Source organism: Barbus barbus (genome assembly GCF_936440315.1).
Source record: "Barbus barbus genome assembly, chromosome: 26".
Lineage (NCBI taxonomy): Eukaryota > Metazoa > Chordata > Actinopteri > Cypriniformes > Cyprinidae > Barbus > Barbus barbus.
The window spans coordinates 16,538,321-16,562,569 of record NC_136754.1 but is presented as its reverse complement, the minus strand read 5'-3'; the positions used below and the strand labels follow the sequence as shown (position 1 = coordinate 16,562,569).

Here is a 24,249-nt window from a genome sequence, read left to right as displayed (position 1 = left end):
ATTGTCCACCCATTATTTTGTCCTAACAAAATAATTTGAATTAAATTGTACTTATTTGCTCTATTTTTAGACATAAATAATTTTTTTCACCTTTGTCATCATCTTAAAGGCAATCTTTAAAAACACTTGTAATTTAATAATTCTGTTGAATGTAAATTACTGTACATATTTACATACTTTACATATTTGAAACTCAAGATTAATATCCTGTTTGTTATAATTTTGGTTTTATTTCTTGTTTTAGGCAAGATAATGTAGCAATGTAACACCATACAGTGTTTCCCCTATGATTTGTTTCCTGCTGTAGTGGCAGGATTATTTCCTATTTTTTGGTTAAACCTCCCCACCCAAGAATCACGTGCACTCAAAGTCAGAATTGAATTTATTCTAAAATGAACTAAAAATGACAAGTGAACAGTATGCAATAAAATAAGAACAAATAAATAAACGACAAGCAACTGACTAATATATTCAGCTGTAAAATAACACTGAATAGTCTTCACTGTAAACAGTAATGACAGATAGCAGCAGGTTCAGTTAGGCTGCTGTCTCTAAGACCGCATGCAGTTTGCTTCTCAATGGTTTGACTTACACTCAATTTGTGGCGGCATATATATGCTTATTCATTCTCTGCCAGCAGGAGGCGCTTAGAGCGGGAGGGATAGAGGTTTCCCCTGTACCGGCTGTACACAAAGCAGCGCTCCTCCGCTCACAAACGCTGCTTTATCAGGCATTACATGCAAGATGAATGAATGAATGAAAATGACATCCAAAATGTTCTGAAGACAGTCGGTTTCCTTCAGAAATACAGTGATATAAAGACACTCGCACTGGGTTTTGTTTTTGAAACATGCAGTAATATTTATTCAATGAAGCCTTTTGGAAAATCTATTTGTTGCGTTCAGTTTTGATATTGTGGCGGGCCGCCACAAATAAATCAATGTATGGGAAACACGGATTCCGTCATCTGTCCCAAGCATCTTGTGCGGTAATTTCCCAGCTATAAGCACGGAACCTGTGGAATGAGTAGAATTATGCGCAATAACAGCAATCTTGTGCCAAAATTCAAGTCCTGCTTTGTCTCCTGTGCTAATTACCCGACTGTCTGTGAATGATGTGAGGGGCGTCACTTTGATGTCACTGAGAAGCTGCAGTTGTGGCTAGGGCTGGGTATCGTTCAAAAATGTTCTATATCGATACCGATACCTTGAGTTCGATACCGGTTCCTGAACGATACTTTTTTTGATACCAATTTTATGAAAACAGCTTTAACAAGATTACATTATCTCAAAAAACTTTGGTTTTATTTTTTTCAGCTTGTTGACATGTATACAGACTCAAAGACTCATCTCCTGAGCCACTGCACAAAGGAACAAAATATAGCCAACACAATAATCAGTACAAATAATTTTAATAAAGCTCAAATAGTTTTCAGTTTACACTAGTGCGTGCTCGTTTTAAAACGCATAGCTCAGACAGAATCATCATTTCTATTCATTTATTCTAGGTTGTTAAAGACTTCAAGAAATTTAAAATCTTTATCCACTTTCGTAAGTGGATGTTTTATTTTCTTTCACAATATGTTTTATTGTTATTAAATTCTGGTGTAGTATGTCTAATTATTTGAATGCATAAAAACAACTTAGTTTATTCAAATTTATTCTTAAAACAGCCTTATGAAATGTTTTCTTTTTCCTCAGAAATTCTGTGTTCTGTATCTGGTTTTCAAATGAAGGCATAAAACATTAATTTCATTTTTCTTTTAAATTATTGAAAATAAAACTTTATTTATTTTGGCAAACAAAATTTTACTATTAAAGTTAAAACATGGAAGAAATGTTGTGTGATCATTAATTTAAAAATAAGAGTTTAAATAATTTTAATAGTAGCGTAGTAGTAACATTATGTACACTCTGCTGAACAATATTAATTTATTTCTGCCGCAGTGTCTTCCAAGTTAATCCGAACTTTTATTTTGACGGGTTTCCGGGAATACCTTTACAGTTCTGTGTGTATATGATATGACGCAAGTTTTACTCAAATCAAACGGTGAAATGCTCATGAAGTGACTCTCAGAGCAGTTCTGGAGCTGTTGTTCATGTGTTTATGTCCTCATTTAGTGAGACGGCAGACGCTGAAATGTCACACGAGCTTCAGTCTGTGTCAAGTAAGCGAAACTGCGCGATATAGAGAGCAGACTGCTCCGTACGCTCGCGGATGTCAAACACTGATCAATCAGCGCCGCTTCTAGTCAAACACACCTAGTGCTGCAGGCTTATTGGCTCACTGACGTTAATGAGATTAACCCCTTAGGTATCGAAATTTGGTACCGAACGACAAAACGTTTTTCGATACTCGGTGGTATCGAGGCAATTCGGTCGGTGCCTAAAAAGTATCGAACTCGATACCCAGCCCTAGTTGTGGCAGGGATTGTTTTTTCATGTGGCGGCCCGCAACAGCAGAATGACTGTTGCAGAAACACTGCTATGCTATCTGACAAATAATCAGCTTATCAGTACCAGCTGGAACCTGGTACATCTACGAATGGTTCCAATATAGTGACGTCTTTACTGAAAGTAAAATGGATAATTGTTAGGGTAATTATTAGGGATGCAACAATACAGTTAGCCCACGGTTCAATACATACCTCAGTTTTTTAACCACGGTTTTCGGTTTGGTTCTGATGGCTTGGCACATCAGAGTGTTTTTTGCAACAAATTTTAACAACAAAAAAAAGACCTCCTGTAAACTTCTGTACACTGGAAAAAGTGTAGATTATTATATGTCTACTTAAAAATTATTTTGAGAGAGGAATTATTTTTCAGATTTTTAACAAAGATAGGATGGACTGGCCATTATTGAGCGCTATAAACACATAATGTTTGTGTTCATTCATACTGGTAGCCAGAGGGAGCACTCGCACAGAAAATTCCCATAGGCATCATAGAAGTAACACTGATGACATTCCAGGAAATCCCTAGTGTGGATAAAGGCATCTCTATGGCTGTGACTGAATGAAAAGAAGAAATAACGGTAAACATTTTGAATGATGAAACATAAGGACTATAAACACTCACCTGCGACAATATATGGTTTATCTGTGTTCTTCAAGCGATCTCTGGTATTTTATAATGATATAATAATAAGAAGCCACATCAGATCACAAAAGGAAGTTATTTCAAACATTTGACTGATGTTGTGAAGTAAATACAAGTTATAATGTTCTCTTTTGTTGGGCAGCAGGTTTAGAAACACTTCTCATTGCAAGTCATTACAAGGGAAGATACTCGGCATGCGTTTCTTTTTCAAATGCACTTTATAAGCAGGGAGGCGTTTGGTCATCTCAGCACGTGAAATCATGGGCACACAGCCAATTATGAGCGTAATAAAACACACGGAAATGTAAACGCAAAACCGAAAAACAGCAATTCACAAGTGTGTATTGAACCATGGATGTCGTACCGAACAGTTCAATATTATACTGAGAATTGTGACATCCCTAGTAATTATATTTGAGTAATTGGGGAACTGAGGTCACTGTCTGGTTCTGAGAAACGCTTTTGATATTTGAAATCACCGATCTTGATAGCTCCACCCCCAAATTCACAAACATGCTATGCAACACAGGCACCTCCCCCATCATGAGTGGACATGTCACTTAGAAGTGTGTTTTGGTGCTTGGTCTGATCCACTTTCACTTACTGCACGTTTAAAGCAGTCATAGTAACAGCAAGCTGCCTGATATTTTGGCCAAATAAATTTTACATATTGCTACTATAGCATAATTTTGGGTTCTAGTGAATGAAGTGTGTCCGCTCTGCTGGGATGTTTATCTGTTGTAGCTTATCTACTTTTTGTGCATGAAAAAGATGCTGACACTGAGAAGAACAAATTGAAGTCACTGTTTCTGATAATGGTTTTGCTTGGGTAAAAAAAAGCTGTTTCAAATATTTTTGGTTGCTGAATTGTTGGTGCATCAGTATTCTTATTTCTTTTGTTGTTGAGGTCAATGAAAAACTGTATTTGTACACAATTACTTGTACTTAATCTGGGTCCGTCAGCAATTCAGATTTAGGAGAACTTCTTGGACACACTGAGCGGTTTCACTATATTGAGCTTTTCCCTGTGCTGTGCTATAGTATTACATTTACATTTATTCATTTAGCTGACGCTTTTATCCAAAGCGACTTACAATTGCTATATATGTCAGAGGTCGCACGCCTCTGGAGCAACTAGGGGTTAAGTGTCTTGCTCAGGGACACATTGGTGTCTCACAGTGGATTCGAACCCGGGTCTCCCACACCAAAGGCATGTGTCTTATCCACTGCGCCATCACCACCATCAGTATTGTTTAACAGACAGCGATGGAGGAAGATTATAGCGAGCCCAGCATTCAGGGTTAATCCTGTAGACTTCCCATCATTGGAGAAAGATCCCTGACGATTAAGGGCTTCTCACGTCCCCTGGGTCAGTCATCTGCTGTTTGGAGCACCTGATCTCATTAGTGTGCAGTTAAAGCCTTATGCTTTAAACGGTGTGTTGTGTCTGAGAGATTTAGCTGTTACACAGAGGGGCTGCTACAGATAGTGCTCTTTTATAGATACATAGTGCAGTTAAACACTTAAAAATGGATGAATGTCATTGCACTAGATGTGAAATCAAATGGCTTCTGCAAACAAACAACGCAAGATCTTTTAATTAGAACTATTCGTTCACTTTTCTGAGCCAGATGCATTTAAAATATTCCTTCTCCACCTTATGTATAAATCAGCATGCTAAATGAGTAGTATATCTAAATAAACAATATCCCTGAAACAATAGCTGACCTGCTGCTTCCATCAAGATTATAAAATGCACACTTTATATCCCAGGAAGTCAAGGAAAAGGCTGCGGGACAATAAAACAGCTGATGTCATAGATCACACTACAGTGCCGACATGACAGATGTGATATCTGTGGACTGTATTCATGAGGTCACACTAGACTGAGAATGCAAGATTAGCCTGCTTCAGATCCCAGACATGGGTAACAGGATATGATGTCACACTCCTGTTTTGGATTAATAATTAATTTAATCATGGATGACAATAATACCATCATATTGTTAAAATGTAGTACGTTTCCACAACACAGCATAACATTTTGTGTTGAGCCTGGAAGTCAGTCTTTGATGTTCACATTTAGATTTACATTTACTTTTAAACTTTTGGTCTAAAAAGATTATGAAATATGACATAAAAATGACATGAATATATTGTTAATTGCAGCCGTTTTTGGGGCCAGCATAAAGATATTGATTACCTGCAATACAGTTAATGTGTCTGGATTTGTTATGTCTTGTAAAACTAACTAAATACTGTAATACTTTTGCTAACCCTGAAACAACATATAAAACACTTCACTGTCTGTTTGATTACATGTTATTTGTAACTAACTGCATGATTCTTACTGTACATTTTTGCCATAGTCACCACTAATAACCTACTCCTAAATATAATGTAACTAAAATGTAAAAAATGTAAAATGTAACTCCTAAATATAATAACCAAAACAAACAAAAAAACTAAATAATGTAATGCAACGATTTGTGTCGTGAAAAGCACTATACAAATAAACTTGAATTGAATTGAATTGTAATAGACGGACATATTGAATAGGTTATTATAGTATAAAACAAAACAAAAAAAAAAACACAAAAAATGTGTTGGATAAAGTACAATTTAAAAAAGTACTTATTTTATTTCAGCAATTTGTCAAAGCAACATGATTCATTTTTGTTTAGTTTAACTTCATGTATTAAAATATCTAAAACTGAAATAAAAATAATATGGACATATGTAAAAAAAAGACTAATAAAACTTTGAACAAAAAAAACGTATAAAATTAGAGATGCACCGATTGCAGTTTTCTTGGCCGATTCTGATTCTGGAAGTGTGACCTGCCGATACCGATTTTTGCCGATTCCGATTTTCTTTCTAGGGATGAAGGGGAAGTGGTGTGTGGCCAAGTATGGTCATACGCAGAATTTGTGCTCTGCATTTAACCCATCCAAGTGTACACACAGTAGTGAACATACACCTGGAGCAGTGGGCAGCCATTGCTGTGGCGCCCGGGGAGCAGTTGGGGGTTCGGTGCCTTGCTCAAGGGTCTCACCTCAGTCGTGATATTGAGGGTGGAGAGAGTGTTGGTTATTCACTTCCCTACAATCCCTTCCGGACCTGAGACTCAAACCCACGACCTTCGGGTTACAAGTCCAACTCTCTATCCATTAGGCCACAAGTGCCCCTGCCTTCTAAGAACTATAATTGACAGCATATTGACAGCACAACTCTTCTGGTCAAGCACCAGTAACAGCATTTCGATCTTTGCTAGTTCCTATTCTCAGTTTATTCCCACATCCTGTCAGGTCGGGTATTTCTTTCTGTGAGCTTCACATTGTGATTCTTAAAATGTCTCTGCGCTTAGCCGTCATCCCCTCACCTGACCTTCCTCTCCCGCAGGTGAATGGCCTCTTTGTAGCATAGGTCTCAGGGCTGCGCTCGTGACGATGACTTGTCTCAACAAAGCACTTTTGATAACACTGCACTCGGCTAGTTATGTGCAGACTAAAGCTTTTACTTCATCACGTTCCGTGTGTTCTGTACACTCCGGGCTCTTTCCCATGGACAAGAGTGAGGGTCCTGAAATATGTGAGATTCCAGGAGAGCAGATGGAATTACAGACTGTGGTGAACAAATCAACAGAAAACTCAAGCTGCTGACTTACACAGATCTGGTTTCAGTAATGTGTTTTGTCATGTAATGTAATTCTCCTGCTCTGTAAGGCAAAAAGTGTCCACTTCTCCAGTCAATCGGATCATGAGTTTGGATGAAAATAGTACTTTATGCAACTGCACCTTTTTACATGTATAACCTCAAAATCACACACTGCCATTATCTTGTTTTCCTTGCTCCACAGAACAGATGGCAATTTTAGTAGTCAAGAAAATTAGCGTAATTTATGTGCCACTAGCTGATTCAAATCTGTTTTTTGAATACCCATAATTGTTTTAATTTCTTTATTTTGTCTAGTAATGGTGGACTAACAAATTACAAGCGATTCTTTGATCTGTAGGTTACGTCACAGTCGAGGAAAATGGAAAAGCCTCAATGTGAACACAGGGCTTTGAAGAAATCCTCATTTCTCCTCAGGGACATCTGTTTCTGTATCCGTGCATGCCATTTCACCCTCTTATTCTGCCCTGTGTCACATAATGAGGCGATCGGTTTAGCCTGTTCACCAGTCTCCCATCACCCTCCATTGATTTACTCTTAATAGAGTTTCTGCCCTTGACCGAATAGAGGTAGAGTCGTTCAGCTGATGCCTTCACATTTTAAACGTGGCTGTGATGTTTAGATCATTTGCCTAGTGATGCTTTAGTTCTTTGGTGAATCTATGTTTGTTAAAGACAACATGAAACCATTTGATGTAACTTTGTGTAAACCAGGTATTCTGCTTATTTTAAGATTACAAAGACAAACTATTTTCAAAAAAATAACCAGAAAGCATGCATGAAGATAGTAATTGATTTAATGTCGATTTTAAATGCAGAAATATAGTTTAGTTGTTTAACAACACATTTTTGTTAGGGAAAATGAATAAAAGTGATAAACAATACAATCTCATACAAATCTAATAATCCATTTTTTTGATGTTACAGCAGATCATCCACCCTGCTCTTCAGATCACACTGTTGGGCTTCACCCCATTGTTTTCTTAGGAAGGAGCTGATGTTTTAATTCTTGCTACATCTGACAAGTACACCTTCTTGTTTACCAGCTGTCTGATACTGCACAGAAAACTTCTCAATAAATCAAGCGATACATGAATTGGTAAATATGTTTAGTCTTCAGTTTTTTCAGTACAGTATAATATAAAAATATGCAAGTCTTTTTATATAAATTTTAGATTTTTTTTTATGTAATTCAGTTTCAAAATGTTTTCTGTTGTATCCCCATTTTTCTTTAATGACAGCAGCATTGGACATGCAGAAACTCCTCAAATTTGTGTCAAACCTAAATATCATGTTATCCAGCAGATGATCCAAAGAGTCTCTTGTGTCTCAATAGAAGCAAGAACATCTGTACAGCTGTCTGTACAGTCACATCATCAACATTACAAATTTTATTCAATTAGTAGAAATAATCCAGAATCGTAAAAATGTCTTTTTCACGACTCACTTTTTTATTTTTATTTTAATATATTTTCAAAATCCATTTTACGCCCAGATTTAAATTTTTGTGATTGCAGTTTCAGACTTCTAGACCCCTGTTTATATATATATATATATATATATATATATATATATATATACACATATATACATACACATATATACATACATACACACATATGTATATATATATATATAGATAGATAGATACTGTAGAAAGTTTGTTTGTGAGTTACTTACATTTTTCACCTCATCATAATAGTGGTGAGTGGCATAACCAAAAATTTATATCATGATATGAGTCATTTATTTCGTAGTAACAGTATAGGCCAATATCACAACTATTTATTTATTTTCATAATCCAGTTGAAAGGTACTATATTTTGAGTATTTTCTCTTTATGTTTAGATTATTAATATCAGTTTAGTGTCAGTAACTGGTGGTGTTGTTTAAAAAAAAAAAAAAAAAAAAAAGAGGCTTTCATTTAGCAAGGATGCATAAAATTGATTCAGAATTGTACAAATCTCTTATTCTCTCTCTCTCTCTCTCTCTCTCTCTCTCTCTCTCTCTCTCTCTATATATATATATATATATATATATATATATACTACATAAGCTGGGGTCTAAAAGTCTGACATCACATTGAAAATATATATATAAATTGCCTATAGTTGTGGTCTTTTGAATCTGGGTCATGTTAGTCCAGTCAACTCTATCTTCTCATGCAGCGCAGCCTTGATGTACAGCTGTATAATGTTTAAATTTCGTGGATTCACTGAAAAGCATTAGAGGAGCCGGCGTCCTTGAGCGATCCACCTCCTCAAACACTGTAGTTAGAGTGAATGGTTTGTCCTGAGCGACTGAATGAACTTCTCCCTCTGAGTGCATTGAATTACATTTAAGTTGACTGTAAGTGGATGTTATTTAATTAAAACACCTCCTCATGTAATCTTAAAGTAATTCTTTCTGTATCGGTCAATATTTGTGAAAGCACGCCTACCGTCTCTCACATGTGTGTCGTTTGTGGCTGGTGGATTAATAGCTCTGTTGTTGTGTGTGTGTGTGTGTGTGTGTGTGTGTGTGTGTGTGTGTGTGCGTGCACGTGTAGTAGTTGCCAGGGATGTGAACGTGATCCACGCATGCGTGTGTTGCTTTTACTGTAAAGCACTTAACATGCATGACATGTATTCCAGAAGGCAGGTGTTACCATGGCAACCCTTGTAGGTCATAAGCTGCAGGTTTGATTTGATTGGCTGAATGAAGCGAGCGCACACGGGAGAGATCAGTCAGCGTGCAGGACTGTTTATCTACAGGATGTCCTTTTGGATCTGCTCTACCAATCTGATTTCTCTCTTCAGCTATTTTATCTTTAGAAGGACTAAGAATTACTCTGGCTTTCCGTATTTAAACATGCTCCATATTTCACATTCAGTTTGAGGCCCTGGGATTGGCTTTGATGTGTCTGAACTTTACTGGATGGTGTTTTGTTTTGTGTTTGTGTGAAGTTATATAAAATCGTAATTGATTTTTTCTGTCTGTTACTTGCATTTTTCCCCCCTCATGGACGGTCTGACTAAAATGTTATATCATGATATGAGTCATTTATTTCACAGTAACAGTACAGGCCAATATCACAACATTTTATTTATTTTTGATGATCCAGTTAATCAAGTATAGTTGAAGCTACTTTATTTAGAGTATTTTCTCTTTATGTTTGAATTATTCATAACATATGCTACAGTTTAAAAGTTTAGAGTAAGAGTTTTTTTTTATTAATGTTTTTTTTTTTTATTCAGCAAGGATACCTAAAATGGACTGTAGTAAACACGTTTGCATAGTTACGTAGGATTTCTATTTCAACATTAATAACACTGAGTAAGTTTACATGGACAACAATATTCAGGTTTTAAACAGAGATTTTTGATTACCTTAATCTGGCTAAAGTCATACTCGAAGTTAACAAATCGAATTAAGACATGTGAAGTATTCGTATTTGAGTAGTGCAGTATAGACGTGTAAACACCTTAATCACACTATTACCGTCCTGTAGCACTTTTCGCCACATTTTACGACATGATACACACATGGCAGTGGTCAACCTTTTGACCGCAAATAAAAGAGCTTCAACACCGCTGTCGTCTGTTTGCACGTATAGCATGACAAATCATTAACTGCACTTGAAGCTTTCGTAAAAATTAAAAATGAAACACCCAAAGCTGGATATGGCATCATAATGAAGACGAACTATATGTTACGTGAAACTCTGCATGGGACATCATGACATGTGACATTAATCGATTTATACTATAACATGTAAAACGGGAACACGAAAGGAATATTCTAAAAGCAACTCATGTAAACACCTTATTCATAATATTGTATTATTTAGAATAAGGTAAATAATTAGACTACTGATGGTCATGTAAACATAGTCATTGATAATAAGAAGAAATGTTTTTTGTGCATGAAATCAGCATATTAGGAAGAATAATTAATATTTTGAAAGATCATCATGACGCTGGAGTAATGGCTGATGAAAATTCAGCTTTGCCATCACAGGAATAAATTACATTTTAAAATACATTAAAATAGAAAACAGATGTCTTACATTTTAATGATAGCTCAAGATATTACTGTTTTCACTGTATATTTGTTCAAATAAATGTAGCCTTGGTTAGCATAATTCTTTCAAAAACTTAAAAAAAATCTTACTGACCACAAACTTTGAATGGTAGTATATATTATATATCATAAATATTATATATTACCAACAAACTCTGTTCCAGATGTTGCAGATGTACCACTGTACTTGTTTTATGCATACAGCTTGCAAAGACAACTCTAACATTGCATTCAATATTTTACAACTTAAATATGATGAAATACGACTTCTTTTGCTGGAGTGCTATAGATTCTGCAGCGGTGCAGGAAATACTGTGTAATGATTGAGTTGATAATAAAAGTATTAGTATTGTAAAATGAATATTGGGTTAGAGACCACATATCAGTTGAATCAGTTGAACAATTAATGCAGCAAGTTGTGTCATTGCTTGGCAGCTGTAAACAACTAACATCTTCACAACAGACACCCCTTGTTCAGAACAGTAGACTGGTTGACACATTTCTACTGTTGCATGGCACACATTTCCACCCACTTAATGTTTTTTATATCACAGTATAAAAATGGAAAATTGATGCCATGCAGGATTTTGTTGAAAATGACAGTAGAATAAGAGAATTCCTGAACAATGTCTCCCCTTGATGAAATGTGTCTTTTGTAATTCTGCAGATATCTCAGCCCTGATTCACTCTAAATTATTAGTCACATTTTTCATTTTCCATCTTGGTCTACTGAATGACTACTCTCTCTCAGCCTCACATCACTGCAAATAATTCATCCCTGCATCTGAGTGAGACCTTGTGTGTGTGTGAACACGCAGAGCAATGATGATCTGATATGTTTGGGTTCACACCTGTGTGTCTTCTCCTCCCATCACATCCCTACAGTCACGTGACATGCTGTGTCTCATAACATGTAATCATTTGCTGTACTGTAGCAGTTTACTTTAATGCTTTAAACTCAATGGAGCAGTGAAGACTGAAGTGAAGTCAGCATATGGGTTGTTGGTGCATATCATCCATTTTTTTTATCAGCATCAAGATTTTAGGTTACCTTATGTGAATTTATAAGGTGTATATGTTGGGTAGTGTAACAGTGATAAATGAGCTGTTAATTAAGCTCCCAAATGAACTGTGAAGAATGTGTGGTTAAATGTCTCTGTGTTGCTTCACTCCAAACCCATGCTAAAGTTTAAGCTTGACTTTAATACAAAATGTTCTAGCTTCACTTTATTGTAATGTTCACATAATGAGCATTACGAGGTTGGACTGCATGTAAATGTAAATAATTTAGGACACATACATTATTATTGCATATTGTCGTACTACCCTTGTGCAATATGTGTTTACACTGTGAATTAGTGTGAATTAAAGTAGATGAATGTTTTAAAGGTGCCATAGAATGGAAAACTGTATTTACCTTGGCATAGTTGAATAATAACAGTTCTGTAGATGGAAATGTCATACCGTGAGCCTCAAACCCATTGTTTCCTCCTTATGTAAATCTCGTGAAAGCAAAAGACCACTGAAAAATAGGCAAATCAGAACATAACACAGACTGTGACATTACAGTCAGGATTACTAATAGTTACACCCCCAACATTTGCATATGCCCGCCCATGTTCTAGGCCAGCCGCGAGCCGAACCATCAGACATTCTGCAGGTATTGTGAAAAAACAAGCAAGGAAAATGGCAGATCATGGAAATAAATGTTATGTTCCAGGCTGTGCAGGGGATGTGATGTGCATGGACGGGTTGGTGTCTGTATTCAGAAAGGAAATAAGGAAATAACGCGTTCTAATAAAATAACGCGAGCCACTAAAGGGACATGATTAGCTCCTTGCTAGCGGTAGCCTGTTACATTACAGTACATACGATTTCACTTACCACATAAACAGAGTAAGGAGAGATGACGGAGGACGATGGCGAATGATTTACAGATCTTGAGCACCACTGACAAGCATCTGATCTTATAAAATGTGGTAAGTACTGCCGCTCCATAGTATAAACAGAGTACGTGCGATCACGAATTCGATCGTGCATTCTAAAGCAGTTTCAATGCCCAGCATATTAATAGCGGCTCCCTGATGCCCTCATTTTATTTACAGTATAATTACCCAACGATATAACTGCGCGAGAAAGTATTGAAATATATATTTTCCCTGCATTTCCTTCCTGCTGTGTGAGCTACTGAAATGAGCCGTACTGTGAAACAGCCAATCAGAGCAGAGCTCAACATTGAGCCGCTCTGTGAAACAGCCAATCAGAGCAGAGCTCAACATTATTATTCATGACCCCCCTTCCAAATAAGGTAATAACAGACCATCTCATTCTAGGGAGAAATCCTAGGGTTTTAAATGGATATGTAAAACTTTTTCCTGGAGAATTTTTGCCCTTACCTAAGCCACATACTTTCTATGTTGATATCAGAGAACAATTGTGACCCTGGACCACAAAACCAGTCTTAAATCGCTGGGGTATATTTGTAGCAATAGCCAAAAATACATTGTATGGGTCAAAATTATAAATTTTTCTTTTATGTAAAAAATCATTAGTATATTAAGTAAAGATCACGTTCCATGAAGATATTTTGTCAATTTCCTACCATAAATATATCAAAACTTAATTTTATATTAGTAACGTGCATTGCTAAGAACTACATTTGGACAACTTTAAAGGCAATTTTCTCAATATTTTGATTTTTTTTGCACCCTCAGATTCCAGATTTTCAAATAGTTGTATCTCAGCCAAATATTGTCCGATCCTAACAAACCATACATCAATGGAAAGCTTTTTTTTCAGCGTTCAGATGTATAAATATCAATTGACCCTTATGACTGGTTTTGTGGTCCAGGGTCACAATTTAAAATATTGTATCAATGCATTCTATGGCACCTTTAATGGTGATGCTCACAGAGGACAAATTTCAGCTTTGAGATTTCTGAATTTGTACAAATCTTTTTAATGGCTTGAGCTGAACTCTGGCAATGATAAATGTCCCATTTATGTCATTATAAGTGGTGCTTGACTTTTCGCAGCTGGAAGGTTTCAGTTAATGAAACAAGTGTGGCTTGGAAAGAACAGATATTGGAATAGCTTGTGGAAATTCAGCATCTTGAAAAAACAGCATCTATGAACAGCGATCATGTTCCCATCCCCTAAAATAAGACTGTTAGGAATGCATTGCTGTTGGTGGTAATACATGATGTCATAATATTTATTAACCATCTCAGTACTTCATACATTTTGCGTTGCATAGATTTGTTTTTGTAATGTTTGTCTTTTGAAAAGCTCATCTCATTCAAGCAAAATCCAAAGCTGTTGCCTAATGTGTACATTATTTTGCTAGTGGTTTTCAAATCTTTTTCATTCAAACCCATCCAAAGTAGAAAGTTATCAGGAGAGGAAGGTGATTTTAGTTTAGTCCTGATGAATTCAAACTTTGTTTTATGCCATCTGCAGGTTTGTCAGACATTTCCAACAGATCCATTTGCTAGAGCCTTGTTTCTCTAGAGTCGTTGTCAGGTTGTCCTGCTTTATTGGGGCCCTGTTCCTGAGCAGACCGGGCTAAAACAGAGGTTGTTACACTCAGAACTTGCTGTGTTTTACATTGCTCAGTGTCTCTTTGGAGGCTTGTTTTGGGTCAGTGCATTTGTTACAGGCCATTATGGATTAAAATGCAGCTGATGGTCAATAATATTGTCTCTGCTCCGCTTGGCAGCCATCCTGGGTTGGCAGCCGGTGACTGAAGACCAATCAGTAACACGCTGCAAAACTCTGACATAATTTATTTGCATCCCTTTGAGAATGTTGCGCAATTTCTGCTCTGCCCTCAAACCACCAGTGTAATTTAATAATAATATGAGTGAGTAATAAGCTATTATGATGTGCCCTTGCTTGACTTCCTTAGTAATTCATGTGCTTACAGAGCAAAAATAGCTCAGATGAGTGCATAAAACTCTTCACTGCAAACAAGATTTGTTATTTGCTGGATGTATTTTTTGATGTTTTCGCCTTTTTTTTCTGAAAGGACAGTAATGACAGGAAGCAAAATAGATGGGGGTGGGATTGGGAAAGGTCCACGACCCGGGATTCGAACTCAGGAGGCCTGTAGCACAATGGTGCTATACAGTATGTCAGTGCGCTGCCCACAAGGCTATTTGTGTCGACTAAACAAGAATTTTTTGGTTAGTATTTTTGTCATTTTCCACTAAAATATCAAACTTACTTAACACAACAAAACATTTACTTGAGAAGTGGTTTAGATAATAGGATTGCTTTGCAGTAAATATATCTTAAAATACATTTATTTTTTCTTACCCCATGGACCATTTCCAGGTTCTTAGAAGCAGAAATGAACATAGTTGGGTAAACGTCCGTAGAGGTGAACAGTAACTACAACAAACATAATTTTTGTGTTCCCATTTGTTGTTAAATACATACATACATACATGCGTATGTATGATAACATTTCTAATAGGAAAAAAATACAGAGATTGAGAGATTGATCACGTTGGTCGGTATTGAGAAAAAGATGTCAAAATAGTTGTCACTCCCTCAGCCGCTGTTAAATAGGTTTCTCTAATGCCAAATTCTCTAATTTACCAAGACCGTGACGGTGGCTCATGTTGTACATCACGTGCATGTTTGTAGTTAATTCACAATGTTTGTATATTTTCTTAACCATGCAAAGCAACTTAGGTCTGTTTCATCAAAGATTGCAGCTTGCGTTTACCATTCTTCTAAACTAACGGTGTGGAAGGTTTTTAAAAATGTGCTTTATTGTTTATTAGGTTGAGGGAGGAAGTGAAGGTCCGTGAGAGCTGTGAAACAGAGGTGATTATATCAGAGAAGACGGATCTCTCAAAAAAAAAAGAGCCACTATCCTCACAGTAGTGCTCATTAATCATATCTCCACATGACTTGAGAATAATAGAGAGTGAAACTATATAAAGGCAAACTACTTTACCTGCTACATCCTTGTTATTTTTTTCTGGAATACAAAATGACTCGAGGCCATTGATGCCTAAACCGCATTCATTCCTAAATCATTCCAAATTGAGTGAGTAAATAAGCACACTATGTTCATTTTTGGGTGAACTGTCTATCCCTTAAATAGAGGCATTGCTCATGTACAGTTCGTTTGAAGATGCTCCTCGTCTGTTAATCGCTTTTTCTGTGTGATATATTCATTTTGTCTATTGCTATTGTCCTCCTCATTTATGTTCTCTGCTTCTCTTGCTCTGTTTTCTGTTATTGCTTTGGCAATAGGAAGCAATTTTGTTATGCCAATAAAGCACTTGAGAGAGAGAGAGAGAGTGAGCGAAGGTCTGTCTCGGCTGCATTAGCCTGTTTCAATGCGCCTCAGATTGATTCTGCTGAACACGAGGAGCAGATGAAGGTCGTCTATTTACACCCACACACTTAATGTTTTTATACTATAACTTTTCTTGTTCCTTTAAGAAATGCTCATGGTGTAGGCGTAAAGATTTTATTTTAATGCAAACCCTCTTGCAGCCTCTCATTTTAGATGGTAATATTAAATATATATTTGTAGGATTGAGTGATGTGTAGTGACTCATGTTTTCTCTGAGTGAGTCAGGCTGTGAATTCAAACAGCAAATCAATAAAACACAGCCAGAGACTCACTGAATCACCTCCAGAAACAACATAAACAAGCTCTCAGACACCTTTATTTAGACATTGATCAATCATCCCTCCCCACAGAGGACTCAAACCAAAGCCACGATCTGGAAAATAGCTGCTTTGACCTGATGGATCCTCGTGGCACCTGGCTGATGCATTGCTTTTTTTGTTCATTGAGAAAAACTACGGTTATGATGAGTGTTTTAGTATGTCAGCTGATACACTGTCCGCACATTAAAAGCAAGTGATGCATGGCATCAAAATGAGAATAATTAGTTGTTGCACTTGCAAGTTTGCAATGTCTTGCGCATGACACATTGTTTTAAAAATACAGCACTCAGAGAAGTTAGAAGTTAAAAGAAGTTAAACTTTTAAAAAAGTCAAAATCGAGACCTTGCAGGTTGCTTCTCACTTTTTTGCTTACTTTTTTGACCCTGCAAAATGCTAAAAAGTACGTTCTGTGAAAACAACCCTCAAGAATTCATTCTGTGGAACATAAAAAAAGATTTTATGAGAAATTAAATCCCAATGTTGCTTGGTTTTGGGGATATGCCGGTATCAAATTTTCATGTTGCGATTAATTGCTAATGGTTTTATCACAGTATACGGTATTATCATGATACTGCAATTTAGTTGCAAAAAGTGTTGTCATAATACAGTATAACAGGTTTAATCATTTTTTTCTCATAGCAAAAATAGCTGAGTATTCAAATACAATAAAGCAATACACAACAATGTATAAAGTTAAAAATTTTACACCGATTAAAGTGCAAAAGAATTATAAAGACCAATAGGTATGACTTTACAATAAGATCTCAATAGTTAACCTTAGTTATTTAACAATGCATTAACATTAACAATGAGCAATAGCTACATTTGCTACAGAAGTTATTCAGCTTTTTTTTTAATACAACTCTTAGTTCATGTTAGCTCACAGTTGCAACTTTTGATTTTAACGAGTTATTAAATATTGGAGTTACCCAAGATTAATGAAAGTTTAGAAGAATTTTTCATTGGCAGTTTGTTAACTAATGAATTTATTAATGTTAACTAATGAAAACCCTAATTTAAAGTGTTACCGAACAATAAAGAATCAAACAATATCAAGGGCATGTTGTATTCTAGTGTAAAATGTAAAAAAGTTTGTAAATAGCCTATTAAGTATAAATTTCTAAGTATTAAGAATTAGAAGCACAAAATGTGGATTTGAAGAAAAACATGGGAGGATTTTGATATAAGTCAAGAGAAGAATCCGCTGGACGCCACTCATGTGAACGTGTGTACAACAGTAAGTGGAAGCTAGAGATTCTTGGGTGAACTATCCCTTTAAATGCAGCATTTGGTCTATGTACATATTAAGCCATCCATCATTTTTTTCAGTATTTCATACAAGTGTTTTAAGATGCCATTAAATACTTAATGCCTCAAAACACCTGCTTCTATTCCATTGAGTTGTGCTTCATTCTGCTGTTTTTCAACGGAAAAACTTCTTGTCTATATACGCTCTCTAAACAGAATCTTGAGTTCTATTGCTGAAAACTATTCCATAACTAATACAAAAATAGCCTTTTTTAGTTTGTGTAGTTGTTACTGGATTTGGATCAGTGTGAAAATTAAGAAACAATGTCAAGCGATTAACGTGCTTACATGATCAATTGTTGTTGACCCTTTTGATTACACATGCAACTTTTTCTACTAAAACTATAACTAGACTGGCCTTGAATTGAATCTTATTTGAATCTATCAAATGTTACAAAACAGGAAATGACCACATACACTATCAGTCAAAAGATTTTGAACAATATTTTTTTTAGAGAATTCTGTTCTGCTCACCAAGCCTGCATTTATTTGATCCAAAATACAGCAAAAGCAATAATATTATGCAGTGATATTTTCACTATTTAAAATAACTATACTTTCATTTATAATAACTATGATATAATTTTTAGGAAAGAAATTATAGAAATTAATACTTTTATAAGGAAGCTTTAAATTGATCAAAAGTGATGATAAAGACATTTATAATGATTCAAAAGATTTCTATTTCAGATAAATGCTGTTCTGAACTTTCTATTCATCAAAGAAACCCGAAAAAAAACCTACTCAGCTGTTTTCAACATCATAAATGTTTTTTTGAGGAACCAATCAGAATATTAGAATGATTTCTGAAGGATTATGTGACTGGAGTAATGATGCTGAAAATTCAGCTTTGAAATTACAGGAATAAATTACATTTTTAAATATATTCAAATAGAAAACAGTTATTCTAAATGGTAAATATATTTCAAAATTTTACTGCTTTTGCTATTTCGGATCAAATAAATGCAGGCTTGGTGAGCAGAAGAGACTTACTACTGTTCAAAAACTTTTGACTGGCAGTGTTGGTATTGCTTATAAATTCACAGTCTATTTTGGTCACCGTCTGTGGCGTTTCTGCCTCCATCCCTGTTTGATTTCAGCCCGGCATGTGTTCTTGTTTTCTCTGATGCATTTGCAGTGCAGTGGTGGTGTGCTGGTTGTGAGCGTTTGGCAGCAGTGGGGGAGGTGAGGTCATATTTAGAGCGCTCCCATGTGTGACCCACGACACTGAGGACGAGGTTACAGGGTCATATATGAACCACTCAGCTTTCCTACACCCGCTTACTTAAATACATGCTGCTTATTTCTTGTTAAAGCCACTTTGCCTCTCTGCACAAGAGTTTTTGTCCGTGTGTCCCAACAGTGGCTCAGTTTAACTTCACTGCACACTCACACCTGTGAAATCGAGTCCTCCAGGACACCTACAGCGTACAGCCATCTAGTGGCAGTCTAAAGAGGATAATCTTCACTTCACCTTTACACCACTGAAATCTGTCAAACACTCACTTCTCCTCCTGTAGTGCATGTTTCAATGAGTTCTCATTTCATTTAATTCACCATATAGTGATGGTCTTGAATGACTTTTCATTTATGCAAACACACTTTCTTTTCCATTTTGGCATTTTATCTTTCTGAGAGTCCATATTTCTCTGGAAATCCTAGGTATGGCCTGGTTTTCCTTGTGCTGTAAGAGTTCTCTGCATTAAAGGAAGAGTGATGGAAACAGCAAAAGAAAGAGAGTGTATAGTGTGATTCAACTCGTGTGCACTTCCATATCTAAGTATTAGTAGAAAGGGAACATTTTAATGAAAACTTTCTTAGCCTGCCCCCTACTGTTGCCCAAGAAGTGCTTTGCATCCTCTGGAGTTCAGCATTCTGTTAGTGGGAGAAAACTCACTCAAAAAGTCTATTTATAATCAGTATTGTCTCTTAGAGCCAAAAGTACATTAATGTAGATTTTTATAGGTCTGAAAATTATGCAGAAACACATTTCATTATGCTATCAAAGAATCATTAAAGGTCAAGTACTTTATGGTTCATACTGCCCCTAGTGGTGATAGTTAACTTCAGTCAGAACAACATAAACAAAAAGTCTTTTAAAATAACTTTTTAACGATTGTTTTTAAAATTAAATGCTTAATATTTTAGCCTCTATGTTGTAATAAACAATCAAACAGGCCCTTTTTTGTCTTCTGTTGTGTTGAGAGATGAAAGCTTAATGCTAAATAACTCAGATTAATTCACCTTTGGCTGCTTAGAGACTCAAATTCATGTGATATTTCCTAATGTTAAGGAAAATGGTCATTTTATGAACAGAAAAAAAGGTTTATCTAAATTTAAAGAAATAAAAGCTGTAGATATTTTTCTCAGTGATGTTGATATGGATATGATTCTATTTAAAAAAACGTTTTATGAAACAGAATAGCTAATGCTTGTGTGTGTAGATCTGTAGCACTTTTTCCTGTGATTATGTAGATTGATAACTCTGTTAATGATGCACTGATGCAGTTCATCAAATGACCAGTTGGTGTCTCTGTTTAGCCTTTTAAACTTTACTTCTAATCCATATTAGTGTTTCAGAAAGTGTGTGAGGTTACAGTCCCTGAACAATATGTCAACTTTGTGGCTTTGACATCAGAAATGAGTTGATGGAGCATTATTTACAGTAATTCAAATTTCTATTGACTAAAAATCTAAATCGGCAAGTTATCACTCATTTTTTAAGGAGAAATATTTGCTTTAAGCCATTTTGCTTTGTTTTAAGTTTCTGCACAAACAAATGTTTGATGTATTTTTTTCCTTCTGTCTCCTGCAGGCTCAGAGTCGCAGTGTTAATACTGTCATCAGCACTTAAAGCACACTGAAAGACCTCCTCCCAGCAGAGCACCACACATAGCAGACCTGTAACACACCACCTGCCCCTCCATCATGATCACCTCAGAGCTGCCAGTGCTACAGTGAGTCCTGCTTCACTTCCACTCACACACTGTACCTGAACTACATGGCAGTGTTCTTAGTGTTAACTTAATACACTTGAAATAAGTTGAAATAAATTGAAGTGCTAAAATTACTAAAGCATTTTATGTGTATACACTGCCATTCAGAAGTTTGGGACCAGTAAGATTTTTAAAATCTTTTTAAAGAAGCTTCTCGTGGTCATCAAGGCTTCATTTATTTGATCAAAAATACAGAAAAAAAGTAATTTTGTGAAATATTACTGTAATTTAAAATAAGTTTTCTATTTTAATATACTTAAAATATCATATTTTATTCCTATGAAGCAAAGCTGGATTTTCAGCATCATTACTCCACTCTTCGGTGTCACAAGATCCTTCAGAAATCATTCTAATATGCTGATTTATAATCAATGTTGGAAACAGTTGTCTGTCAATCTTTTTTGGGGCCTGTGATATGTTTTTCAGGATTCTTTGATAAATAAAAGGTAAAAAAAAGAGTTTATTCAAAATAGAAATGTTCTTACAATATACACTACTATTCAAATGTTTGTGGTTAGTAAATTTTTCTTCCTTTTTTTTGTAAAGAAATTAATACTTTTTTGGCAAGGATGCGTTAAAAGGATAAAAATTGACAGTAAAGACCTATATTGTTAGAAAAGATTTCTAATTTAAATAAATGCTGTTCTTTTTGTCCATCTAAGAATCCTTGAGAAGATATGGTAGATATGATATGGATATGATAACGTTTTAAAGGGGTGGTTGATTGCGATTTCACTTTTTTAACATTAGTTAGTGTGTAATGTTGCTGTTTGAGCATAAACAATATCTGCAAAGTTACGAAGCTGAAAGTTCAATGCAAACGAAGAAATCGTCTTTTAAAATGGTCAGTTTAATGCCTACAAAAACGGTTCGTAGGGACTACAACGAGTTACTTCCCGGGTTTGTCACGCAACAAACCCAGATAAACCCCGCCCCCAGGAACACGCAACAAAGGGGGCGAGGCCATGCTGCGCTGCTTTAGAGAAGAGGAAGAGAAAATCGCAATTCTGTCTTCTAACGATTCTAATGGATTCACAAGTTTCAAAATCAATGGTCTAAAGCAGCGGTTCTTAATAGTGTTCCTCGAGTCCCCTGCTCTGCACACGCTCTGCATCTGTCTCTCATTCAGATCATCAGCTCAGCTCTGTTCCTTTTATACACTTATTTTCACATAGCTATGAGAAGCGGTATACATGGACGTGTGTGCGGTTGCCGTACTGTAATAAAGCTTTCATCAGGATTAAACCGTATATTAAAAGCTACCAGAAGCAGTAGCATTCACATTTCACAAATAACAGCGTATCTAAAAGTAGCCTATGAGACAACAACAAACAAACATACCACTAAGAGCCGTGCTTGCACAGGTTCTGCGCGATCCTCTTCACTAATATCCTCTGCGTCTCAATCGGGCTCAAATTGATAAGCAATATTGACAACGCCATTGTTTACAATACAACTAGAGCACATGCTGCTGAGCTGAGGGGCGGGGCGTGTGAAAAATAATGCGTGAAAAATAATGCAAGTTTTAAAAAACAAAGCATGAACACATGTTAAACTGCATCCCATAAACACAATCAAGCCTAGAACAAAACCTGTCAACTACCCCTTTAAGCATAAAAACAAAACCTTAAACAACAAAATAAGATTAGATATATTTTAAATGTAATTTTTCTGGCTAAACAGACATTAAAAATAATATATACACTTAATATGTAATTGACATTATTTTAATGATTAGAAATAAGCTTGCAAAACACTAAATAGCAGTATTTAGTGCACTTCATCAGATGTGGACACACTTTCATTGGATGACTCAGATGTTCTTGCCTGTGGCAGAGTTCATGAGGAGCTCATGGTGTTTTCCTCACAGGGACTCGGGTGAGTCGGGTCAGGACACAGTGAGTCTCAGTATGAGTATGAGTGAGTTGGACGACCCTGGAGATGGAAAGAGCAAGAAGAAGAGAGGCCGGCCTGGCAGACCACCTGTATGCCTCACACGAAAACTATTTCCTTGACTTACCACAAAAACAGATTAGGTTTTATTCATGATTTAACTTAGCATTTCTATTCCCCCTGACTCCAGGCAAACAACAAGAAGCCTCGGAAGTCCCCTTTGGAAAAGTGCCCGATGGGAGTCCAGCGGGGGCGCAAGGCCAATGGAATGGCCCAGCAGAATGGAGAGGGCGATCCTGTCACTCTGTTTGAAGTGGTCAAACAGGGAAAGAGCGCTATGCAGGTATAACACACAGATAAAATCAGAAGAGAAAACTGATCACCATATGCATCACTAAATACAAATTTGCTATAACTTTTTATAGGTACCTCATGTCTAATATTATTTCACGTGGGTGTTAATGCATTTGGTGAGTTTTGATAATAATTAAAATTAAATTTCACCACACAAAGAATGCAAATGCTCCGGATTTAGTCAGACTAAATCTCTGATCAGTTTTAGTCAGTTTATAGAAATCACATATAACAGAATAAAAAAGTTATGTCAAACAGAATAAATTTGCTAACAGTGTTAAAAAAATGTAATAGTATTAAACTTGTACACTACTGTTCAAATGTTTGAGGTCAGTAAGATTTTTTAATAAAATAACTAAAAAATGTATAAAATGACTAAATTATTACTACTTTGGAACATTTAGGAATAAATTAAACTTCATTAAAATAGAAAACAGTTATTTAAATTGTAATGATATTCCACAATAATATTCCACAGCTTTGATGAGCCTAAGAGTACTGACCCCAAACCTTTGAACAGTAGTGTATAATTAACTCACTGCATACCTTAACACATTCATTTTAACAGCCCTAATTATAAAATGTTAAATAATGTGTATTTTTTCAGTGTTAAATGAAGAGTGAAATGTATATCTGGTGTCCAAATGTTTCAGATCAGGAGCAGATGTTGAGTATGTAACAGCTGGAGGTGTGCAGTTATTACATCCACCATGTCAGACTCACTTAATAACTCTCAAAGCCAGATTGTTCTGCTAAAGGAAAGAGTGTTGAGCAACTCGTCCACTGTGTTTATGTAAATAGTGACACCGTTGTCCATGACTCTTTCAGTCAGTTGTTGATGATTGGATTGAGTCATACAAGCAAGACAGAGATCTAGCACTTCTGGACCTCATCAACTTCTTCATCCAGTGCTCTGGCTGTAAAGGTACGAATACCTCATGCTCATACATATTATTAATTAATAATAATGTATTATTCATAATAGTAGTGATTACTGACCGTTCTTCATTTCAGGCACTGTAAGAATTGAAATGTTTCGCAACATGCAGAATGCTGAAATTATCCGCAAAATGACAGAAGAGTTTGACGAGGTATCCTTTCGGATGAATTTACAGAATCTCATGTAGGAAATGAAGCTTTGAAGTCTGGTCTGAGTAGGTCTTTTCTTTT

The 24,249-nt window shown here is 36.0% G+C and overlaps 1 protein-coding gene across 6 annotated transcripts in view; it reads left to right on the top strand.

Annotated features, from left to right (window-relative positions):
• The window catches only part of LOC306846677 (cohesin subunit SA-1-like), a 45,860-nt gene that overhangs the window by 5,038 nt on the left and 16,573 nt on the right, over nt 1-24,249 (top strand). For 3 of the 6 annotated variants that reach the window (XR_013782099.1, XM_079380220.1, XM_079380219.1), the window contains exons 2-6: nt 20,652-20,793; nt 22,703-22,817; nt 22,916-23,068; nt 23,908-24,004; nt 24,094-24,170. Coding sequence is in view for 5 of the 6 variants with exons in the window: in XM_079380220.1 (XP_079236346.1) it covers nt 20,765-20,793; nt 22,703-22,817; nt 22,916-23,068; nt 23,908-24,004; nt 24,094-24,170 (471 nt within the window). In the remaining variant the exon portion in view is untranslated. Of the gene's footprint in view, nt 1-7,699; nt 7,872-20,651; nt 20,794-22,702; nt 22,818-22,915; nt 23,069-23,907; nt 24,005-24,093; nt 24,171-24,249 lie in introns of all 6 variants that reach the window. The other 3 variants (XM_079380223.1, XM_079380222.1, XM_079380221.1) reach the window with 2 other exon arrangements.